The sequence below is a fragment of the Malania oleifera genome, chromosome 7 (assembly GCF_029873635.1).
Source record: "Malania oleifera isolate guangnan ecotype guangnan chromosome 7, ASM2987363v1, whole genome shotgun sequence".
Taxonomy (NCBI): domain Eukaryota; kingdom Viridiplantae; phylum Streptophyta; class Magnoliopsida; order Santalales; family Ximeniaceae; genus Malania; species Malania oleifera.
The window spans coordinates 95002208-95013352 of record NC_080423.1 but is presented as its reverse complement, the minus strand read 5'-3'; the positions used below and the strand labels follow the sequence as shown (position 1 = coordinate 95013352).

The window sequence follows — 11145 nt, the reverse complement described above, 5'->3', positions numbered from 1 at the left end:
TCCTCTCCTCTTCCCTCCCCCGCTTCGGGTACTGTCTATAGTTCATTCTTAGAATCTTATGGTTTTTTTAAAAAATTATTTTTTTATAATGTCTTTTCTAACAATTTTCTCTTTGCTTGAATAATTATTGCCAACTTCCTTGACAAGGACAACTAATCAATTCACGGTGGCAATCTTCGAGGCTTGAAGTATTCCCTCAATGTTCCGATTTAAACCAATTAGAGCAACTTTGTCTTGCATCCAATTGATGTCAGACAAATGTTTTTTCCCTTTACTGTTATGAAAAAATTGACCATGTTCCCATATCTGAGTCTGTCTAGGTTGAAAATGATAGATGAGTTCGATTGAACGGGCCTCGTCATTGAAGAAGTTACATATTACCACAATGGATGGGGTGGACCCTGGCATAGTTCTGAAGAGTTCGGAACCTTCCAGGTCAATGCTTTTAGCCTCTCCCTCTTTTAAATGATCAACTGTGAATTGTCTATAAAATGTGAGAGATGAAGCTGAACTCTAGTAGCTAACAGTGGAAATGTTATGTATTTTTATTTAGTTACAGTCGGAGGTTAGATTTGATAGTGGTTTTTTTAGAATATTTCAAACAGTGCACTTTTTGCTTGGATGGTTTGATGGTGTGGCGAGGGATGTTTTTGATTGCAAGAGATCTGAGGTTAAGTATTATGGAACCGCCCCACTTGAAAAGTATGTTGATTTGCCAAAAGTGTTATAACTTTAAGTTCCTTTGAAGGCCACATCTTCAATTGCAAGAGGAAGAGGAGGTTAAAAAAATACAACGAATACACTAGTTAGGGGGAAATAATGAATCTAACTCTGGGGTTGGAATAAGTAAATAAAAAATGCAGCACAAAAAAGGAATATATCTGTTACATCATTTTTGACTGAGGAGTTGGGAAGGTTGGTTTTGTACTTCAGTAGGAATGCATGGGGTGGTGGCTGGCATGGTGGGGTCATAATGCTACTTTAGGGGCTCACGATGCAGGGACAAAGAGAAGGATTTTATTGGATGCCCATTACCAGTCTTTGTTCTGGGATGGAGGCTGCGGGATGCTAGAGCTTTCAAAGGAATGAAATTTTCATTATAAAAGATAAAAAGGGAATTGGATAGCATTGTTTTAAAACTCTTGGATATAATTGCTCATATTGTGAAATACATATGGATTAGCTGATAGTTTGTGTTAACTCATTAGTTTTTTTGTTTCCTGTCGTACTGATAGTTGTTTACTTCCTTGTCATGGGGTGATATCCCCTTGGAGTACATAATGGGCATCTTAGGCGTCCTAGGAAGGACTGGTTCTATATAAATCAGGGCTGTGGACCTCTTCACCATTCTCCTGATTCTTGATCAATAATCAGGTTGTACTAAAATATGAAAAAAACTCTTAGGGCTTGTATTTGCTTGAATATATGCACACAAAAAGGGAAAACCAACGGAAAAAGTTCAAAGCCAAGGAATCCTCATAACTAGATTCACCTTGTTTATCACATCCTCCTTGACAGGTTCACTTTTATGGTCACTAAGTCATCAACCTAACAAAGGTTGTCTCTTCACTAGTTTCTTTATTTCTCTTCCAAATTGTCAAAAAATTGGGCAAGGCATTCTGCTCCAATGTTCTGACCATTCGTCTTCCATATAATTGGGTAATGTCAAAGACAAAATCAGATCAAAAAGGAAATATGTATCACCTTCATAAGCATGGAAGACAAATGTTCTAAGCATCCATAGCATGAAGGATTGTACAGTAAATCTTCTGCAGTTCTGCCAGATACTGCACAAAATCAAAGTTATTCAACGAAGCAGTTGCTGTCAATTTCTTGTCTCTGCAGTCGTGTTCCGTCCACTGCTTTCAAAATGGAGTAAATTAAAAGAATCTATAGTGGTGATGGATGGCTAACATTGAGATTTTCTTGGGATGTGTTTTTCTTTCTTTTTCTGGACATGTGTTTTTTGGCCTCGCTCTCTCGCTCTATATCTCCCCCTTGGTGGTGTGTGGTAAGTTATTTTCTATTTTAAAAAGTAACCAATAAGTCAGATTTCTCCTCATGCACGAATTGTTTGTCTTGGGAGCTTGAAACCAATTACGTTGGTATAGAATATTGTTTGAATTTTAATTTCCGTTCAGTTGTTAGAGAAATTGAAGTTAAATATCTAAATCCTTCTTACAATGCCTTTGCAGTGAATAGAGGAGCACATCGCCCTATCATGAATCTTCATGAAAGAAGCTTTAAGCGTTTGGCTTGCCGTTATGTAGATGAGGTGATAATTGGTGCTCCATGGGAAGTGTCTAAAGACACGGTGAGTAGGTTGGGTAATTTTTTTTTTTGTAATTGATTTATGCTTTCATGTTGCTATTTTGTACTTCTGATCAAGGTTCTAGATGTCAATGTAAGCAGATTTGTTGATATCCCAAAATGTAAATGGATAGACATGAATGTTGTCAATATTATCAATACACCTAGGACGTCACATAACAATGGGAGCCATTTTTAGGTGGCATGAAAAGCTTGTTGGTGCACATACACCATTGAAATTCAAATGCAATAAGCATATGTGGTTTTATTTTTAAAATTATTTATTATTTTTACCCTTGGGGAAAAATAAACAATTTCCATTTGACTGCTACTTTCATGATTTGTTTTTTGGCAAGAATTTAGTTTGTTGAGGAGCTGGAGTTTGTTTAGTAGAATTTTAACCACAAGCACTGTAGAATGGTGTCATTTTTCGTTAACTTTATTAATGTGCCATCTTTTAAATTTTTTTAGTCCAGTTATGTTATATGGATTAGAATATTAAGTTTTTAAAATGAAAATGTTAAGACGAATGAGTGTATTAATTATTAAATAAGAAATGAAATAAAAATATCCATAGAAAATTAGGAGTAATGCAGTTTTCATCACTGCTGAAATTGCTGATTCCAGTTCTAAGGTGAGTAGAAGAGGGGTTTGTAAGCTTGACTTTGAAAGGGCCTTTGGTTTCTGTTGAGTTTCTTCCCTACATCCTTAAAAAAATGGCTTTTTTGGGGACTTCTGGTGCACATAGATTGAGAAATGCATCACCACCTTCCCATTCTCATTAATGGCTGCCCTTCGGGTTCTTCCACTCTTCCAGGTGCTTGTGACAAGGTGATTCCCTTCTCCTTTGGTATTTATTATGGTAATCGGCATTTTGAGCCTTCTGCTGCTGAAAGCCACAGAGATCTTCTTTAGGGGCCTTAGTGTTGGAAGAAACAGTTGGGAAATGGGAGTAGTATTTCTTCTCCTATTTGCAGACCATAATATTTTGCGAGGCAGAAAACTCAATAATTTCCCAAGTGATGTATCCCTGTTTGAACGAAAATTTCAGGATTGAAGGTCAGCTGGGAAAAATGAGCTTATCCCCATTGGTGATGAGACAATATGACACCTTTGTATTTGGTTATTTTGGGCAGCAAGTTGGAGACCTTTCCTTTGAATCATTTAGGGCTCCTGTACCCATCATTGGGAGATATGAGATAAAACTGGTTGAAAGCAAAATGCTCTTTCAAAAGGAGGTAGACCATAATCAAGAGTATTCTCTTAAATCCTGGTATAATGTATGACCCTATTCCTTATCCATGCCTGGTGGCTAAAAGATTAGAAGATATTCACAAAGATCCTTTGGGGAACATGAGTGAGGAGTTCAAGGTATCACTCAATTAAATGTGGGGTTGTCAAGCAACCTATTCAAACTGGTTGGCCTAGGTCTCAAATGTCTGAATGTTCAACAAAATCCTCCTCAGAAAATGGCTTTGGAGATTCACGAATGAAAAAATCCTTATCGGAGAAAGATCATTGCTTCAAAATATGGCTTTGATCACAAGGATGGACGATTGAAAGTCCTTTTCTCTTTTATCCACTTTGATGAGGGGAAATGGGATTTTATTTCATTTGGCACTGACAAATGGTGCAGGGCCTGCTGGCTTACTCTACTCTACTCAGCACTATTTTCCTAACATTTTTAGTTGGCCTGTGAGAAAGTTGCAGTGGTAAGTACAATATGAACTTCCAGACATTATCTGGGTGTTTTCTTTTTGTCAGAATGCCCGTGATGGGGAACTTGACTGCATAAAATTTTGGCTGCTTAGAATTCCGTTGAATTGCCTCAAATGGCGTCCAAGTGGTCCCCTTGACAAAAATGGCAGCTTTTCAGCTCATTCTACAGAAAGCTGAATAAACTTTCTGAAATCAGAAGCAATTTCATATGGAGATCTCTAATGCCTTGCAAAGATGGCTTGTGGAAAATATTCTTCCTGTTGGGGGATATCTTTAGCTAACTTCGTTTTCTTTTTTTCCTTTGTTTTTTTTTTTTTTTAGGGGGGGGGGGGGGGGGGGGGGGGGGGGGGGGGGGGGGGGGGGGGGGGGGGGGGGGGGGGGGGGGGGGGGCGGTGGGGGATTGAAGTAGATGCTGAATCTGTTGATCATATATTCCTTCACTGCTCTTGGACTAGAGATCTACAGAATCTTGGCACTGAACGGGTGAGCCAGTTATGGGTTATTGCCATGACAGTGGAACATGAGATTTGGGCCTGGAGAGGCATTTGGCCAAGTAAAGAAAGAAAAAGGCCTCAACTCTGGTCCCTCACTATTTTTTGAATTGTTCCTAGAAGATGACTCACTCGAAAAATGAGCAGCTCGGAAGCTATCCCAAGTATAGGAGTTCTGTCGTGTAATATTAAGCCCAAGGGCTAGATCGTCTCCTCAGGGAATGCGTTTTAATCTCAAATTTTACGTTCTTCCAATCGAAATTAAAAAGGTACTGAACTCAGTTCAGATTCGGGATTTTCAAAATTGTGGAGACCTAATTTAACAAATTAAATACACACGCAAATTAAAGTCCTAAAACTAGCACGCACTAAATTAAATAACAATAACGGAAATCCTAGTCTACTTAAGGAAACACTGAAACACGCTTAATTAAAGATGACAACTTTGAATAAGGAATTATAACACGCAGGAATGGAAACTCAATCAAACATACACACGCGCGGAATAAAAATCAAATCTTTAACATGAACTAAAAATTACGAACCAAAATCACAATTTAAATGCAGACTAAAAACTGAACTTTTATTACGAACCAAGAACTCGAAACAAAGTTTAACTATCAATTGACTTAAATGAAAATAAAACACAATAAAAACATAAATAAAAGGAACTAAAGGAATGATAAATAAATAAAAGGAGTTAAATTAAATCCATCCAATCTAATAATAACATTAATTAAAAAACATAAAATACAAGATTAACTCCACTAAAAAAATTAAAATAACTTAACACCCATTCAAACAATCTTTCAAAATTCTAACAAACAACTAAAGGAGAGAAGAAATATATTGTTGCAATTGAAAACAAAAGAAAGAAAAGAAAAGAATAAAGAAGAAAGAGAGAGAGAGAGGGGCAGCCATGGCAGCAGATGCAGCTGCTGTGTGTGAGTTTGGAGCTGCTGTGTTGCTACTCTGCTGGAGGAGAGCTGGAGCAGGGGAAGCTGGTGCACGGGCTGCTGCTGTGGGTGCTGGTATGGGGCTGCTGCTATGGGTGCTGGTATGGGGTTGCTGCTATGGCAGCAGCAGAGTGCTCGGCTGGTATTGCTGCTGTGCCGTGAAGCTGCTGCGGCTGTAATGGTGTTTGTTGCGGGGAGTTGCAGAGGGAAGAGGAAGCTGAGTGAGAGAGAGGCTGAAAAACAGAGAGGTTAGAGAAAGAAGAAAAGTAGAGGAAGATAAGGTGAAGGAAAGAAATAACTGAGATGCAGAGAGAAGGAAAGATTGAAAAAGAAGAAGAACAAAAACATGAAAGAAATAAAAGAAAGAAGGGAAAGGAAGAAGAGAAGGGAGAGGGGGAGCCCTCGTGGGCTGCTGTGTGTGGGGAAGAAACAGAGGAATAAAAAGGGGAAATTGGGTGCCCTAGGATCCGTGAAGCCACGACCCGACCCGTTCAGAAAGGGTTGACCCGTATTGTTATATTTTCTTAATTTTTTTCATTCTCTGTTCATCGCAAATCTGACTCTTCTGGAGCCCGTATCTCATAAAACTCAAAACACGAAAGTTGTAAATAATCCTTTCCTCTTTCTTCAGAAATTTGAATCGTCTCGATCGGAGTTCAGACGGAAAAGTTATGCATGAAATACGAACAGGTGTCGGTTTTGGTTCCCGGGAATTTTCCTGCAACAAAAAATTACCAAAACTTCATAAATAGTGTAATAAAGTTCAAGAATGATAATTTTGGCACTTTATTAAAATATTGGACAATTTTAGAAATTTAATTAAAAATATAAACCGTAAAGTTCGGGTTAAGTTGCCCAATTACGCAGTTTTGACGCGTAATCAGAAGACACCCTAGCACAAAAGTTTAGGACCAATATGCGAAGGATGAAAATGGATGTAGGATGGAAGGTGGGCTACCTCCGTCGTGTAGCCCAGGCGCAGTGTGGACTCCAACTGACCTCACTGTTTTTTGTATTGCTTGGAGGGAAAGAAATAGAAGAGCTTTTGAATTATCAGCTATGTCTCTTACATTTATCAAAGATGGACGGCTTACTACTCTAGTTAGCTGTTTTAGTGACTGTACATGTTAGTCACCTTTGCTAGTGTTATTTTTAGAAATTTTGCATCATGTGCAATATGTTTTCTTTTGGTTCTTCTTTCGTAAATGGTTGGGGCCCCCTTGGTGCCCTTTAATGAATTATCTCTTTTCCCAAAAAAATAGTAAATTAGGAGTAATGCTTATCTATGTGAGGAAGGCTGGAAGGGACATTCGAGATGGTTTAGGCATTTGCAATGTATACTAGATAACTGTGATCTGATTTGAGTTCAGAGGCTGTGTGAGGGGGATGGGTAGACCTTAAAAGACTTGGATTGAGGTAGGAAAAAGGATTTGACAGCCCTCTAACTTTTGGTGGATTTGTCTTATATCAAGCATAAGCAGAAAATGAGTCATATAGTCAATCCTATGTAGGAAATTTTCTATTAATATGGAAATAGTTGTAAGATGACTTTAAAATCTTTAAATTACTTGTTTATGGTTTGAGTGAATTGAGTGTAGCATGTACCTGCCCTGCTATCTTGTGTTAGATTTTTGCTGGGTTTGATTGTTTGGTCGAGTTGCTTACTATTATTATTATTGTTATTATTATTATTATCATTGTTATTATTATTGTTACTACCACTACTGTTGCTTGTACTCAGCAACATTATGATGTGCATTTGAATTAACCTCCTGCTTTACCTTGTAACTTTACTGACATTTTTGTTGCATCAGATCACAACATTTAACATCTCATTGGTTGTCCATGGAACGGTAGCAGAGAATAGTGATTTTCAGATGGTAATTGCAAGACTAATTCAGATGATACTCGGATATTATTGAATTATTGACCAACTGTTGAGGTGCTAAGATTCCTTTGATGCTTCCTGACATATTGTTCATCTTACAGGGAAAGACCAACCCCTATGCTATCCCAATTAGTATGGGTATCTTCAAATTGTTGGACAGCCCTTTGGAAATCACTACTACCACGATTATTAGGAGGATTGTATCTAATCATGAAGCATATCAGGTTCCACTGCTTCCAAAATTTGCCTTTATTTCTCATGAGTCTCCATGATGGTTAGGAAGATTGTGTCTCACAATAAGCCTCTATTATCATGTCTATCAGATTTTAGGAAAGAGAGATTCTCTCTTAGTCTTTTGTAATAAAGTGAGCTGAATGACAAAAATCTGCTCCATCATATAAGTTGTCATGAGAATTTCCAGTTTGAGAGAGAGAGAGAGAGAGAGAGAGATACTAAAAGGCTTTGACTTGCCCATCAGTTTGATACTTTGGTGTTTTGGTTCATAGCTAATCAATTGCTGCTTTTTCTGCAGAAACGGAACGAGAAGAAGTCAGAAAGTGAAAGGAGGTATTACGAAGATAAGACTTTTGTGTCTGGTGATTGATTTGCAATGATCTAGCGCAGGAGAATTACTAACCGGTGAATGCTCTTTAGTTATTTTGGGGGAGAGGAATGTTTTTGTTTTTGGTTTTTTTTTTGTTTTTTCGTTTTGGTAAATCTCAGGTGACTCGTTATAAAGGGTGATTGATCACAAGAATCAACGTTGGTTAAAAGATAAGTGGTTGTTAACCTAGCCTGCTATGCAAATTTTCCCGGCTTACAATTCTTTTTTAGATCACTTCATTTGGATTCAAGAGCAGTAGCAGAGCCTTGTGGAAAGCCTCTTTGGGGAGATGATACAGCGATTCTCGCATCGTCTGTAGAGTGTATTTTATCTTCAAATGCTGCATTTTTTTTTTTTGACTCTGCTTAGCTGTTTTAACCATTTGCTATGCAGTTTATTTTTATTTTGTTCCCTCTTTTTTAGAAGGGGTAAGTAGAGTTGCTGTATTGACATTTTTTTTTGGGTGAGGGAACTTTATTTATTTTATCCTCTCTCTCTCTCTCTCTCTCTCTCTCTCTCTCTCTCTCTCTCTCTCTCATGCTATGCCATACACTCGTGTACTGTTGGTCTGCTGCACTTTACACGTTCAAGAATTTCTCTTTTAAAACTAGTGGGTTTGGTTGCAATTTCTGCACCCTCATGTTTGAGAACAAATGGAGGGACAAGTCTGCAATATAATTTCCTCATGTTTCTGAATCATGGTTGGGCTGAGCCCCATCTATTCAAATGGCTTGATTGGACTCCTCGAGTGTATACTTTCTTTTCTTATCGGCTATGAGATTTTTTTTTTTTTTGGAATTGTTAAAATGTCATTTAATAGATGGCATTTTGAAATCAAACATTAAGCTATTCCATTAATTTGGTTACTTTCTAATTTCCTTCGTGTTGAAGTAACTCTTAAAATTGTTTTAAGTCCATTAAGTAGGATGTAATAAATGAGTTAGGGCCATTTAAGGAATGAGTAATTTAAATTAAAAGCTATTTTAGTGTGTAAAGTTGAAGCATGAAACGAAAGGCCACTTTTATCTAAACATCTATGGGAAAAAAATTTAACCATCGATTCTTTAAGTTATCTTAAAAAATAAAGGAATTTATGCATGAATTAACTCCTACTTATTAGTAGAATTAAAATTCTTTTAGGATTTATTAAGAAGTCAATAATTAGCTGTTATCTTGAAATATGCATTTTTTTTTTTTTTAACTCATGTGAATATAAGTGAAAGTTAGTACAAATTTTATATTACATTTTGTTTAAATTCACAAAAAGTTGTAATTTTTTTTTAATAAAAATATAAGAAATTCATTTAAATATCCCTTCATCCACAGACGAGGGCCTCAAAGAGTTACCACAAGGAATTAATCCAATAGCAGTAACAAGATAGACCGCCTCCTCGCTGTGCTTAGGTACCCGAACGATATGATGGGCAAGCCCATTCAACCCTTTTCTAGCAAAAATGAAATTACAAGAACCACACTTGTCCAGAACATCACAAAACACAGTACCCAATTTCGAGTCATGAGTTTCCTTAGTCCACAAGGCCTGAATAATCTCTTTGGCATTCGAAACAACCTACAAATCCTTCCAACTAAGGGATAAACCAAAACCAATCGCCCAGAGCTCAACATATGAGGAGTGATGCGAGCACGACTTTTCGACCAAAAAGATAAATAGGTTCTCAATTGGAAACCACATCTCACAAATAAGAAGCAGACAACCTTCTAATGGTGGGGTGGGGGTGGGAAAGAAGCTTGAGGATGGACGCTTAGCTCGCAGAATGGATGAAGGGATTAGTAAGAACTCTCCAAACTTTTCATAAGGGGCCCCTTTTAAAACATTAAACCTTTCTAATATTTGGTTATGAAGGAAAACAATAGAAGGAAAATATAATGGAAAATGAGTTTCCTTCTTTTCTTTTCTTTCCTTTTCCTAAGTAAATCCTTTAATCCAAACACACCCTTAAGAAAGCAGAAAAAATTCGCATATAGAGGATAAAAAATAGGGAGGAGAATGAACCCCCTGCTTAATACCTTTACCAGTGAAAAAGGCTTCTGAATTAGAAACATACTGTCAAATCTAATTAATCTATTTAACCAAAAATCCTAATTTCTTCATAATTCTTGTGATTGCAGCCCATTACTATCATAAGCTTTGCAATCTCACTCCTCTTTATTTTTTTTATTTTTATTTTTATCAATAAATGATAAATTATATTGATCAAATGGATATGTACAGAAACTCTGGGCATACCTAGAGGAAGGAAGCCAAATAAGACTTCCATATTTTTCCTCTTTATTTTTCCTTTATTCTTTAGGAAGCATGCGATTTCTTGGGCGATACGGGTATTATACAAAATAAGTCTATCTTTAATAAAACTACTCTCGTCTTTGGAAATCACCTCCTCAAAAGTAATGATTAGGCTATTAGCTAGAGTTTAGAAGACAATTTTATAGATGACATTACAAAACTAATTAGTCTCCAAATCATTAACTCTTAGGGTGGAAAGTTCACAATTATAAATTTAAAATTTCAATTGCATGCTCACTGTAATGTACCATCAAATTCAAATCTCTACTTCGTAATTTGGAATATCCACCTCTGCCCACCCACTGGAAGCAGTTCAAATATCGTTATCATATTTAACACAAAAACAAAAAAAATCAACATCATGGAAATCTTCTGCACAGGTATGAGTTTGGCTTCACTGGAGCTAGCCCAATGTAAACCCTTTCACCATCTCTCTCTCTCTCTCTCTAATCTACTTTCCACCATCTCTCTCTCTTTAGTCTCTCTTATTTGAACTCTATTTTAACTTCATGTGGGCTGGCTGTTGTATGTGGCCGCCTCTAGCGGTGGAAATTGAAGGACCACAAGGGTTTGTGATTTGGGGTCTTCTCATTCTTAGGGTTTGATAAATTTGAATAAAACAAAAATGTAGAATTGATCAAATCACGTTGATAAATCAATCAATCATAATAGTCTGATATTCTAGAAATAAACCCATAAAATGCCAATTTTTTTTTTTTAATGAAACAAAGACTAATAGGCGAGCACAAAAATTCAAAATTTCAATGTTCGTTTAGGAAAACACGGCCTTATCAAATTACAAATATAATATAACATGCAATATTATGTGTACCAAGAAAAAGATTCAGCTATATATAATTTTTCTTTCTTTC

The 11145-nt window shown here is 36.8% G+C and overlaps 1 protein-coding gene across 1 annotated transcript in view; it reads left to right on the top strand.

The window, feature by feature from the left end:
* Positions 1 to 8454, top strand: part of LOC131160108 (ethanolamine-phosphate cytidylyltransferase) — a 49624-nt gene extending 41170 nt beyond the window's left edge. Inside the window, exons 7-9 of the mRNA XM_058115451.1 lie at positions 7291 to 7356; positions 7466 to 7588; positions 7897 to 8454. Coding sequence (XP_057971434.1) covers positions 7291 to 7356; positions 7466 to 7588; positions 7897 to 7968 — 261 coding nt within the window. The 3' untranslated portion in view covers positions 7969 to 8454. The remainder of the gene's footprint in view (positions 1 to 7290; positions 7357 to 7465; positions 7589 to 7896) is intronic.
* Positions 8455 to 11145: the final 2691 nt, after the last annotated feature.